This window comes from Elephas maximus, chromosome 1, assembly GCF_024166365.1.
Source record: "Elephas maximus indicus isolate mEleMax1 chromosome 1, mEleMax1 primary haplotype, whole genome shotgun sequence".
NCBI lineage: Eukaryota > Metazoa > Chordata > Mammalia > Proboscidea > Elephantidae > Elephas > Elephas maximus.
The window spans coordinates 203,628,399-203,641,764 of NC_064819.1; the positions used below are offsets into that span (position 1 = coordinate 203,628,399).

Sequence of the window (13,366 nt, forward strand, 5' to 3'; positions counted from 1 at the left end):
GGCTAAAAATGATCTATTGAAACTTTCTTCTCTCCCAGTAAATATCCCAGTGCATGAGCTCTGAGCAGGCCCTGTGTGCCAGACCCAGAGACTGCTGGCCCATGCAGTGCTGCGCACACTCTGGCGCAAGAGGCTTCCGGTCCAATCTCAGGATGTGCTCCTTCGGGATCCTTTCTGGAGCCAGCACTAGTCTCAGTTCAGCAGCACGCGTGCTATGTGAAACCCTAAGTCCTGCCAGCTCAGCTTTTTGGGAGCATATCATTTATTATAAACATCCTTGTCCTTTTTAGTGGCATTCTCCTAAACTTGCAGAGTATTATCTTGATTTCCTTTTCAACAAGCTGCTTTTTATTTTAAAAAATGCTCTTTCCATCCTTCTGGAAGGCATAGTAAGGGCAAAGACTTGTCTGGTCTGCTCACTGCTATAGTCTCAGCACTTTGAATAGGGCCTGGCCAGAGTAGGCAGTCAAATATTTGTTGAAAGAATTACCTGTTACTCAGGACAAGCCACACGTCAGGACAAACAGTCCAACTTCACAGGGCAGGCAATAAATATAAGGCACATGACTTCATGGCTGTCCTCGTAAGATGAGTAAATTGAAAAGGATTTGTTTGAGTAGAGTTATGAATGACCAACACCATAAAACTCTGCTAAGGAGACCTGGAATATGGGCTGGTTTTCTAGGTCCACCCTCTTTTCCTCCAGAATCAGACTCCACCGCTATTGGAAGCAAAGGGAGCTGTCAATTACAGTAGCATTTTGACAGTTTTAAATTTCAAACAGACCCATCGCTGCCCCCTTAGCCGAAATACGCAAAATAACATGACACCACTTTTGTAAATATTTTTCAAGGTTTTATTGCAAACCAAAATTGGTTCATCACACACAATAAAAGTTGTGTGGTGGGGGGAGAGGGTAAAGGTTGTACATATTATAACCATGTTAATTACAGTACATTAAAATGGTGGTTTACATTACAAACAAGCCTGTAAGTTTAAATAGACTAGTGTTATAACCCAATGTACAGACCTTCTTTATACAATACATACAACTATCAGGAATGCAAAACAAAACAAAAAAAAAAACATAAATAATGCCCATTTTACAGGTGACGTTTCAAACAATGAAAACACCAACGGCTTTGACCGACAACTGGGGCATTGGTCCATAAAAACCCTTTCTAAAAATAGAAATATTTGTAGCAGCAATGCTTTCTTTAAGCATCTGGGTACAAGTCATTGCAAGACCATTTCAATAAATTTTAGTTATTAAGTCTATCTTACAAAAAAAAAAAAAGTCTACACATAAGTTTATCTTCCAAATATGGAAGAAACAAACAACGTCCCACGTTGTAGTGTCCTGCAAGTGTCACACTGATGCCTAGGACTCAACCCATCTGTGATCACGCATACCACACTCATACCACTGCTCACGCAGCAAACCAACGAGGAAAAATAAAGGACTGGAACACTGCGCAAGAGGAAAAGCTTTGGAGCTCACATGCTCTCATCAGAAAAGGCACATTTCGTCATCGTCAGCAGCACAGCCCTGACAGACCTTCAGAAGGTCCTTCTTCAGAACAGTGTCTTCCCTCAAACACACCACTGCATCTGTCTAGGGCCTGGCTCTAACACTCATTTCAGGTATAGCACCACGTTGGGAGGAAGAATAAAAGTGAAAACCTTATGAGCTCACTGAAGGGAGGATGTGCTCTTCAAAACGCTTCCAGCAAACAGTGCGCGATGAAGACTGCCAAGCTTCCAGAGATGTGCAAATTCTCTTTAAGGTGTCCTGTCAGCTGGCAGCTCTGCCAAAAGGCTAACTAACACATTTAAGGACACACACAAAATCCTTCAAAAAGCAACCTAGGACTCTTCAGAGAAAAGAGTCCATGGGAGGTGCATACGAGAAGCCCAAGAAAGCTTCAGCAGCCTCCTTGACGCTGGCCGTGATGAGGATGCTGTCTGGGGACCTGCCGATGGAGTTGGGGACAGGCTCTTCGGTAAATTCGGGATCAAAGTGCCGCAGATCACTGGGCCCACTCTGTTACAGGAGGGCAAAAGAAAGCACTGTCAAATTTCACACTGGATACAGGACAGGGAAATTCTCATTAGGGCTTTAAATTAAGAACAGTTGCTGTCGAGTCAATTCCGACTCATGGTGGCTTTAAATAAAGGAGCTCAAGTTTTTAGGACATCATATGAAAAAACTCCCATAATCAACTATTTCAAGTACAAAACTCCCAAAACCCAAACCCAGTGCCATCAAATTGATTCTCACTCATGGCAACCCCATGTGTTACAGAGCAAAGCTGCTCCATAGGGTCTTCTTGGCTATACTCTTTATGGAAGCAGACTGCCAGGCCTTTCTTCCACAGTGCCACTGGGTGGGTTTGAACTGCTGACCTTTAGGTTAGTAATGGAGTGCAAACCATCTGCACTACCCAGGGACTTCTACGAAACCTCAAAGGTCATAAAATTTTAGTGAGAATAATGCTGATTTTTGTGTGTGGGGGGGTGTGCTTTACTTAATAAATGTGTCAAAAAGTATTTGCTTTTTATTGGGACAAACCATTTTTTTCCTCTAGGGAAAAAATGCATGTAAGAATAAAATATGTGCCAATTTATTCTACCGGGGTTCCCTCCCTCACCAACTCTGACTTCAAAAAGACATGTCCTTTGGGCCTCACTATACTTAGAAGAGATAGATACTTACCACATTTGGGTTAAAAGGGGGAGTAATCTTCTTATTAATGAGATCATCCCAGTTAATTAGGGAGAAGAAGACATGGTTCTTAATCTCCATCTGTTGGGCAGAAACACGAGATTAATTTAGACAGACGAAATTCAGTCAGGGCAGTGAAGTCTACTGTACTTCCCCAGACAACCCAGGAGAAAAGGAAAAAGAAAAAAAAACCAACTCACAAAGTCGTCCTTGGCTCCAAGCCTCTTTGTCCTGTCCTTCTGTAGAAGGCCTTCCAGGAGGTGTCTTGCAGAATTTGTAATATTTGGCTTCAACTGGAGGGGCTTGTTCAGAATATTGTCGTACATCTCAGCAGTGTTTCGGCTGTAAAAAGGAGGCTGAAAAGAAAAAAAAATATTCCTTAATATTTGATGGAAACTTTTGTACAGCAGACATAATCAACAGAGTAAGACATTTAGGCTGTAATTATTAAGCTGGATTTGAGTAAAACAGCTTCCCCCTTGCTATTTTTTCTTAGCCCTGATTTTTTAAGTGTATATTTTGCAGCCTTTATCAGGGGTAGAAGCTAATAGGCCATGTTTTTCGCCATCACCCCAGTTAAGTGTGGTCATACCCAGTAAAAAGTGAATTGACTAAAGACAACTCCACCAGATAAGAGTTTACTCTAAAATACTTACAAAATAACCAATACGCCTCTCTTACCAGCTTTCAAAAAGCTTACTCACAAGGACAAGACATAAAGAACTGGCTGCAGTGCAGTCTCTATGCCTCTATGTACATTCTCTATGTAGGACGACAATGTTGTAGGGAAGGTCAACAAATCAGGGGCAAGGGTCCACGATGGTCAATGCGCTACTCACCAGGCCATACAGCATCTCATATAAAACGGCCCCCAGGCACCACCAGTCCACTGTCCTGTCATAAGGCTGCTTATGAAGCACTTCTGGTGCTAGATACTGAAAGAGACCAGGAAAACAGAGTTTAGAGCCCTGAATCCAGATAATCCCAAGACCAGCATGTACTTTGAAGGGGCTGAGATGCCCTTGGTGTGGGGTCACCTTGGAGGATATATTTTAGATGACTTTCTGATGATAACACTGCTGCACTTTTTGAGGCTGACTGGCTGCCTATGTGTACAGATATTTAGGAAGCTATGGGGCATCTGACAAATCTTATTTGGGGATTTAAAAAACAGATAGTTTTAATTAGAGCCACATAAGGCCTTGGAATTGCTCATGCTGCATCAAACAGCAAATGTAGTGTACATGCACTAAATTATAGTAAGAAATCTAAGAACAGTCTACAGTATTGTAGGGGATATACCTGAACCAAATGAAGACAGCTCCTACCTCAGGTGTGCCACAGAAGGTGGATGTCGTGCCGTTGTGTTCAATGTTCTCCTTGCAGAGCCCAAAGTCAGTTAGGACGATGTGTCCCTGTGAATCTAGCAAAATATTCTCTGGTTTCAAGTCTCTGTAAAAAAGAAAAATAGACAAGTTTTTGTCTGCATTAATTTCACTTCATAAGAAATCTTTTGTAAACATAATTGCTTGGGGTATTAGAAGTACTTTAAATGCCCTGCAGTGATACAGTGAATAAAAAAGGGAGTCCTTGTTTAGCTAATCTAGTCTGGATTAGGCACAACCCTATCTGGCTGGTTCCCTAGTGGCTGAAAGTCAAGTCTGTTTTAGGGGACCAAGATGCATATAAACAAATTACTTGAAAAAAAAAAAAACTTGAAGGTGCCATCAAAGGCTAGGGCTGTGTCCCCCTTATACCCAGAAAGGTACCCTTAAGAGCTTTCCTGCTCACCTGTATACGATGTTCAGAGAGTGCAGGTAACCCAAGGCACTGGCTATTTCAGCAGCATAGAAACGAGCCCGTGGTTCCAGGAAGCATCGCTCCCTCTGGAGATGGTAAAACAACTACAAGGAGACAAAACAAAGTTAGTCTAGGTTGCCAAAGCCTGTAACAATGCATTTAATTAGTCTTGGACATATATAGCTCAAGAGAACAATTGTCGGAAGTGGCCCACAATAGTCCATTAACTATTGGATGCCCGGCAGGTTAGAGGAAATGCTAATTCTGGTAACTTTTCCCCCCAGTATCTCTGAAAAACTTGCTTCTCGATAAAACCCAGTAGATGTGCACAGACACCCAACGGTTGGTTTATCTTCCCTTTGCTCACCTCTCCACCGTTAATGTAGTCTAGGACAAAGTACAATTTGTCAGCAGTCTGGAAAGAGAAGTGAAGGCCCACCAGGAAAGGGTGTTTCACGTTCTTCAGTAGGACATTTCGCTCTGACATAATATGCTTCTCCTAGAAAAAAGACAATTAAGATTTAGTGGCAAATTTCAAAGTGGCACCGAAAATTCAAGGGAAAGGCCATTTAATGAGTTTCTGCCTCCAACCCAACCCATCAAACACATCTCATACCTCCTTCTTTTTCAGGATGGCTTTCTTCTGTAAAACTTTGACTGCATAGAATACTTCTTCTGCCTTGTGTCTTGCCAGAAGGACCTGAAAGGTCAGAATCAAAAAATTATTTTGCTATCCACATCCAGGAAGAAAGTAAAATGTAACATGCATGGAAGACTATAATAGCAAAGCCTTTGTGTTTAAAATTACCTTTCCGAAACTGCCTTTCCCAATTACTTTCAAGAAGTGAAAGTCAGATGGCTTCGCATGAGGATTGGATGATGGGCCAAGGTTGATTTGCTGAGAGGGACTTGGCTGGAAAAGAAAGCATTTTCTTTTAATATCCTTGCTTCCAATAAAGATGTATCTATGATGGCAATGGGTTGGGTATAATAGAGTATACATAACATAAAAGCTATTTAATCTGCAAATAACTGAGGCAAGTCACTATGTATCTATACGTGTATCCACTTACGTATAATATATTCAACGCTGTTTCCCATTTATAAAAACCAGTATTTCATATGAGTATGGGAATTGTACACAAATTGGTGTAACCAAATAAAATTTCTATTTATGAAATATGCCTCTTAAAATACTTCTCTGACTCAATACTTAGGTCACTTGTTATGCCATGATCTAGTAAGGCATTCCTGCCTTTACACTAATTTCTAGAAATACTATTTTAATTCATGATGTAGGAATATGGACTCAGTTACAATTTTCCTCCACAGAAGCATCACGAATACTTACTGGAGGAGAAGGGTTGGCATTCATAAACTCAGCCTCTTGAGGTTGGGAGATTTTCAAAATAGACTGGACTTCAGGGCTGCAGAGAATAAAGAACAATTAAGTTCTCATAATTCGCCACCAGGGGGCACAGTAACATCACTTCAATAACGAGTTCCTGGCTCAAATTTTCTTGGAGAATACAGGGTGTTTAAACGAAAAATATTCAACTAAATTAGCCAGTTTTTCTTTTTAAAACTTAAGTAAAGTAATCCAAACAAAAAAACCAAACCCACTGCCGTCGAGTGGATTCCGACTCATAGCGACCCTAGAGGACAGAGTAGAACTGCCCCCCAGAGTTTCCAAGGAGCACCTGGTGGATTTGAACTGCCGACCTTTGGTTAGCAGCCGTAGCACTTAACCACTATGCCACCAGGGTTTCCAAGTAAAATAGTAAACAAACAAAAAAAACCCCACTGTAAAATACAGAAACGAGGATTATTTTTCATGGACCGAGAACGTGAATTAGGTAACCATTAGAAATTTCTCTTAAACCAAACCCGTTGCCATCGCATCGATTCCGACTCCTAGCGACCCTACAGGAAAAAGCAGAACTGCCCCATAGGGTTTACCACGGAGCGGCTGGTGGATTCGAACTGCGGACTTTTTGGTTAGCAGCCGAGCTCTTAACCACTGCGCCAGCAAGGCTCCTTTAAAGGTCCAGAACAAGCCAAATCAGTAAATGGATTTCCTTTAACGTTTACAATAAATTAGAACTTAAGGAGAGGAAAAGAGTCTCCCTACTCCGGTTTGCTGGTCAACATGCTAACGTGAATGAGCCTTTACTGTTAGCAAATTCAAACTACACTATTTCTGATTTTCTCGACATTATTTTTTATTTTCTCAAATCCCCCAAACTTACTGTTTGCATGCATAGGAGTTGTTGGCAATCTTCTGAATAAAGTCGTTCAGACCCATCCTCCTCTGTTTCATGAAAGCTGTGAATTAAAAAGAAGAAATAAATGTTCAGACGGTTTCATATCCGACGCCACACACACTAATCTGATCCGGGACCTTCAAAGAATTCCACTTCGTATATCCTAGAAGCCAAGTCTTAGTCCTACACTCACCGATGAGAATTGCTACCATTCCCCTCATTCTGGAGTAAGTGAGGGTGCCCCTAGCAGCCTCGGTTTTCACGGTCATAGCCGCTGAGACGGGTATGGCGAGGGACTCGATGGAGGAGGGAGACCTGCTCAGCCAACACTGCGCTGCGGCCGCGCGGCGGGCTTATGAACGCTGTGCCGCCGGGGGGCGGGGCCAGCGCGACAATGAGGAAGCGGCGCCGGCAGGCCCCGCCCCCGGCCCCGCCCCGCTGCGGCCCCGCCCCCCGCGGCAGTGCTGCCCTGCGCCGGGGCGACCCCAGGCCGGGACTCGGGGGCGCGGAGACGCCAGGAAGGGCCCGGCGCTGGGCTGTTGTCCGTCTCCGCCAGCTCCCAGGTGGGAGCGAGGGAAATTATCGGCGGATTGGCGGGGAGGGATGGCGAGTCGGGGGTAATTTTCCACCTTTCTCTTTCAGTCGGCGCTGCAAGGAAATGAGTAGCGGCGCCGAGGCGCTTTCCGCCCGATGCGCGCGCTGGGGATGGCTTTGTCCCGGTTCAGTTCTTCTAGCCCTCAGTTCACATTCGCTCTCAGTTTACTTCTGCAGCAGGAGCGCCCCAATCCGGCGCGGACCCGCTCCCCGGAGTCACAACGAAATCTCCCCTTCAGCCGCGCGCCTCTGCCCGGGGTTATCGCGGGGGCGCAGGCGGCAGCGCCCGGGGAGGGCGGCCCGCGCGCCTTATCGGGGTCACGAAGGGGCCAGGGCGCCCGGCGGTCCTCCCTGCGCACGCCCCCCGTCTCCCGTCCTCACACCTCTCCACCCCGCCCCAAACAAAAACGACAGAAAGAAAAGTTAGCCCCTCTGGCCCGACCCGCGCGCCCCAGCCGAGTTGAGCACCTCGTGGGGAGGGAGCGCGGGCGTCCCAGGCGAGCCGGCCGCGGCGCTTACCCAGTCCGCTCAGCAAGAACGATTCACTCCTTTTCTGGGCCTCGGCTCTCTTTTTGTGGCGGGGCCGGAGCAGGGACTCAAGCCGGGCCCGGGCCATCGCGCCCTGCATCTCCCCCATGGGCACCGGCTTCTGGACGCGCGGCGGGCGACAGGGAGAGCGGCGAGCACTGACGTTTCCTTGAAGGAGCCGCCGTGACTCAGGCGCAGGGAGATTTCCTGCCCCAAGTCCCAAAACAAACAAACGGCCCTTGTGCACGGCCGAGTCGCTTCCGAAAACGCCTTTTTGAGCTTTTGGCCAAAAGCAAGGCTGAAAAATCCCAGAACTTGGAAGAGGAGGAAGGAAGGAAAGAAAGAGGGAAGGGGGAGGGAGAGGTCAGGAATGTGGAGGGGAGGGTGCGGAAAGAAAAGTCGCGTCTGCACTAAAGAGAAAAAAAGTACAATCTGCATTTCACTTTTTTTTTCCTTAAGTAATCTGTGAGAACATTCTGTCCGTTCCGCATGTAATTTTTTTCCTTGCATTTTTAATCCCCGCCATGCCAAGAACACGTGAGGAAGTGGCAAGTTAGGGAGTGATGGCTTCACTCGGGGGACCTGGCGTGACCCCGGGAAGGTGAGGACCTTTTAGGGCTCCGCACCCGGACCATAGCGGCAGCCCGGCTAAATTTCCCTCTCTGGGCCTCCACCTCTTAGGCTCGCCCACCCGAACTCCGCAAGGTCACATTATATTGTCCTAAAATTCCTTAGTCTCTCCTTATCTCCTCAGTCCCTCCTTCGGATTATTTCAGGGCTGGCCCAGGAGTCTTCTTACAATTTTACCATTCACTCATTCACCTGCTCTTTTTCTCAAATCCTATATAAACTGGGACTAGTTGACTTATAAAAGATTAGACGGTAACTCCACTCCCGAAAACAAAGGAGGGAGAGAAGCTGGCGGCAGTCACGGGGCTCCACAGAGCAGCGACGGAGGTGCCTTCCAGTAACCCCGCTGCTGGGAGCTGCTGTTTGACCGCCGGCCCGGGAACTCGCGCCAACGCGGGCGGGGTAGCTGCAAAGCCCCGCGCCCGGGCCAGGAGCGAGGGAGACAGTTACAAGTTACTAATATTTGTTCGGCCCCGGCACCTGGCGCTTGCTGGTGCTGTCTGCGGTGGCTGCCCTGCCGTGACCCCTGGCTGCCGAGGGCCCTGCCGTTTTAGAATTGCCTAGAGGGTCTGACACACTGCGAAATACCAACGGGCAAACCAGGAATAGCATGTGAAGCAGTTTTTCTTTGGTCTTGGGCAGAGGTTTGTTTTGCAGGACCCACCGTCTCGTTTGCCCTAATATGATCTCCAGCCTCAGCTGCTGCTTGGTTTGCTCAGTTATAATAGTAGCCAACTGGGAAAGGGGAACACAGGTCTGATCCCCTGGAGACTGGCTGGGAAATTTTGTTCAGGACTCACTCTTAAAAAAGCACTTATTGCTTGAAACTGATGTGCCAACCCAAAGCAAGGTTTAGGAAACTCCAATTTACTGTCACCAGCCCATTTCTGCTTCCTCTTGCGTGGATTTTTCATGTAACGAGACTGTTACTTCCAATGCCCCCCGTATCCCAAGTTCCACCATTCAACTAGCCCAGCCCGGCGCCCCCACTCTGTTCCTTCCCTCTTAAGAGAGCAAATTTTGCTCAGATTACCCCAGAACACAAACCTGCACACAATGTTTTGTTTGTTTAAAAATAGCTAACTAAGGAAACTTCCAACAGAGACCCTCCCCTACACCCCAGCTCCTGTGCAGTCTTCCTTCCCCAAGTCAAGTGACAAGTGCTCTGAAGCATCTCTGCTTTACCACCCCACCCAGATTACAGTAACAAAAGCAGACAGACCTCTCCAAGGGGACTTTATAGCCTCCTCTTTCATTCTTCAGGTCACCCAGGATATGAGAGCTGGGGGCTACTTTTCTGGAGGTTTGAGGTAGAGTTCGGTTATGGCAGAGGTAGCGTCTCTGCTCTGTCTTTGATGAGGCTGGGAGTTCTAGAACAAGGGAGGCCGAGCTGGAGGCGGCTAGCCCTGCTGTTATGAACCCCACTTTATATAAATGCGATTACATGCAAGAAAGGATCAAGCTGCAAAGTTCAACACTGGGCCATTTATTCCCTCCATTGCAACATCACCCAGAAAATTACAGTCATCAGCGTCCTGGGTTTATTACACCCCCAGCAAGACACACAAGAAATTGTAACACAAATCAGTCTAGAAAAAATTCAAAACACATGCACAGGCTTCATTTTCTCAAAGGAGCTCCGCCGCATGCATTCCGGGAAGAATGGAGAATTGAAGTGAGAGGGCTCTAAGGGGAATAGAGAGGAGGCACAACCGTATGATTTGTGGTCAGAACCGAAAAGGAACGTCTGATGTGTTCCTCCTCCCCCTACCCTAATGCTCAGAATTTGGAAACGGATGGTCTGCTAAACTTATCATTTAACAGAGAGAATCAAGTTGTTGAGACTGGGTTTTCGTCCAACCGGATACCTGATGGGTGGAGCAGGCGCCCCCTATTCTGTCCCAGCAACCTACTAAGACTTCCGAACAGGAAGGTGACACACGGCGGCGGGCTGTAGCTGGGGGGGCTAGCGGTGGGAGAGCGGTGAGTGACGCGCGCCTGTTAACACTGCCCAGACTTCAGTTGCCCTGCGGCTGCTATTCAAACGCTCGATCCGTGCTTCCTTCCCGTCGCCAGCCTCTTTCTTTGGTCTAGATAGTCCTCCTACAGGGAGGAATCTGGCCCCTTCCCTTTTACTCCCCAGTGGCGGAGTGGCCAGAGTTGCATCACCAAACTCTGCTTGTAAATGCATGCTAGGGGGCGATCGCGTTCTCTGGAAGAACGATTCCTGAATGCATGCTTCCCCCCTTCTCTCTTGAGATTTAATCAGTTCCAGATAATTTCTCTACTACACTTTGTGTCACACACACACACAGACAAAAACAGTCATAGAAAATATCGATGGCTTGATACGAGAGAGGCTAATTTCCTCCCCATCTCCCCAAGCCAATCTTCTCATGTTTAGTCTTGGTACTGGTAAGACTGCTACCCAAACTCTCAAATGGAAATGGTTCACCAGGATATAAAGTTTGCGTGAAACAAAGTATTTCCCAGTGTACCTGTATTTTAATACTACTTAAGAAAATCATTATGGCACGTCTTTTCTAGCTTATGTCTCCTTAATAAAACCAAAGACACCAAACCTATTGCCGTCCAGTGGATTCCGACTCACAGAGACCCTGTAGAACTGCTCCACAGGGTTTCCAAGGAGCACCTGGTGGATTTCAACTGCTGACCTGTAGGTTAGCAGCCAGCTCGTAACCACTGCAACTACAAATACTGAGTTGTAAGTTTTAATAAGCAGTGACTTCCAATTTAACTCAAAGTCTCACAAAACAAATTACTGCTATTTCTCAACATACTAGAGGAGGTATTTTGAAAATATTCCTATAAGCACTTAACTATACCCACTCTAAGGTCCCTGGGTGGTGCAGACGGTTTTCACTCAACTACTAACCTAAAAGTTGGTAGTTCGCACCCACCCAGTGGAGCCTTGGAAGAAAGACTTGGCGATCTGCTTTTGTAAAGATTATCGAAACAAAACAAAACAAAAAAACGCATTGCCATTGAGTTGATTCCAACTCATACATCCTTGAAAACTCTATGGAGCAGTTCTGCTTTGTAACATATGGGGCTGCCATAAATTGGAATCAACTTGACAGCAATGGGTTTGGTTTTTTGGGGGGATTATATCTAAGATAAGCACTGGTGGCACTGTGGTTAAGTGCTCGTCTGCTAGCCAAAAGGTTGGTGGTTCAAACCCACCAGCCTCACCGCAGGAGAAAGCTATGGCAGTCTCCTTCTGTAAACATTTGCAGCCTTAGAAACCCTAGGGGGAGTTCTACTCTGTCCTATAGGGTCACTATGAGAACAGGAATTTTTTTTTTTAATCTACTCTAGGATGTCCCAGAAGTGTTAGTCTTGATTTCCCTATATGTCTTCCTCTTTTAATAGGGATGCTTGAATAATAGCCAACATAAGGCTAATTTCCAGAATACGAAGATAACTCATATCCCCACTTTCCCACTTGGTCATTCTGACACTAGCCACCCATGTGGCACTTTCTCTCTTTGATCTAAGCAGCCAGAGTTGGGTCTCCACAAGTTAGGACTCTGTCCTTCCAGCTCTTGCCCAATCAACAAATGCCAACCTCTCTGCTGTCTCTCACTGCCCCTGTGGGTTTGATAATTCACTAGAATGACTCACGGAACTCACAGACACTATTACCTATACTTACAGTTACCCATTTATTATAACCAGAATGGATACAAGTATAGAGACACAACAGGCAAAGTCTGGGAGAGGTCCTGGCATGAGGCTTCCGTTGTCCCCAGGGGTGTGCTGCACCATCTCCCCTCCACAGATGTTCTCACCAATCCTGGAAGCCCCAAAGAGAAAGCTCCAAGATCCAGGGTCCCTTAGTCATTGGAGCCTCAATAAATATGCATGACTGGGGCCTTAATGCATAGTTATGATTGATCCAATCAATGAACATGGATGACTGCATCATGCCCCCTCCATTTCCAAGGTCTGTTGCTAGGGTGGGTCCCGTGTTCCTCTGCCATTGCCATCATCATAGCAACCCTACAGGGCAGAATAGAACTGTCCCATGAGGTTTCCAAGGCCGTAATCTTTACAGAAGCAAACTGCCACATATTTCTCCCAGGGAGCAGCTGATAGGTTCCAACTGCCGACCTTTCAGTTAGCCCCTGAGAGCTTAGCTAAATCACTACTTCTTCCTTCATTCCTTCCTTTGTTCTTTCCTTCCTTACTCCCTTCTTTCCTTCCCTTCCTCCCTCCCTCCTTCCTTCTTTCCTTTTTTCCTTCCCAGGATTATTAAACAAATACAAATGCTAAGGTCAAGGGTCACAAATACGAGTAATCCAGTTATCTGACTTCACAGAAACTTTCATTCTAACTTGCAAGGTATTCACATAAATTTTGATACATATGATAAGTGTTAAAACAGAGATATGAGCAATCTTCCGTAAAAGGGCAGAGAGGAATTCTCTACGGGGGGAGGAGAAGCAGGTGTGGAGTTGTTCAGGAAAGTCTCCACCATGAAATGCTATCCTGGAAAGACTAGCTAGATGGACAAGAGCTAAGTCATTCTAGGCAGAAGAAACAGCGTGAGGACCAACCTCTAAGATGTTCTGTAGCATCTTTGGAAAACTGTTGGGATAATGGTTCTTACTTAGACCTTACACAAAGGCAAAATGTATATAGTCCTACTCCTGCCGATGTAGGAAAACAACATTTTCAAGTGAAATAAGGAAAAGTTCTAGCTGGTATACATCTGCCTTTCCATTCCTCATACTGTGACCCCAAAAATGGTGACCTGATAATATCTTTGGAATATATTTGTTTGAAAGAGTGCCAATTATTA

At 46.0% G+C, this 13,366-nt stretch overlaps 1 protein-coding gene across 2 annotated transcripts; it reads right to left on the reverse strand.

The window, feature by feature from the left end:
• Positions 1-848: 848 nt before the first annotated feature.
• Positions 849-8,232, reverse strand: SGK1 (serum/glucocorticoid regulated kinase 1). 2 transcript variants are annotated; one of them, XM_049901551.1, is made up of 12 exons: positions 7,903-8,232; positions 6,775-6,850; positions 5,877-5,952; positions 5,334-5,438; positions 5,142-5,225; positions 4,893-5,024; positions 4,517-4,629; positions 4,054-4,177; positions 3,565-3,660; positions 2,926-3,081; positions 2,717-2,806; positions 849-2,044 (listed from the first exon to the last, which is right to left on the reverse strand). In XM_049901551.1, the coding sequence occupies exons 1-12, from the start codon at positions 8,018-8,020 to the stop codon at positions 1,877-1,879; spliced, it is 1,338 nt and encodes a 445-aa protein (XP_049757508.1). In that variant the 5' UTR covers positions 8,021-8,232; the 3' UTR covers positions 849-1,876. The 2 variants fall into 2 exon arrangements, with proteins under 2 accessions (XP_049757508.1, XP_049757518.1); XM_049901561.1 differs by lacking the exon at positions 7,903-8,232 and adding an exon at positions 6,983-7,139.
• Positions 8,233-13,366: the final 5,134 nt, after the last annotated feature.

Coding starts and splice junctions, on each gene's coding strand:
- SGK1 (XM_049901551.1), bottom strand. CDS start 8,020: ATGGGGGAGATGCAGGGCGCGATGGCCCGGGCCCGGCTTGAGTCCCTG. Junction 5,226..5,333: donor GGAAAGGCAGTTTCGGAAAG/GTAATTTTAAAC, acceptor CTGACCTTTCAG/GTCCTTCTGGCAAGACACAA. Junction 5,025..5,141: donor CCATCCTGAAAAAGAAGGAG/GTATGAGATGTG, acceptor TCTTTTTTCTAG/GAGAAGCATATTATGTCAGA.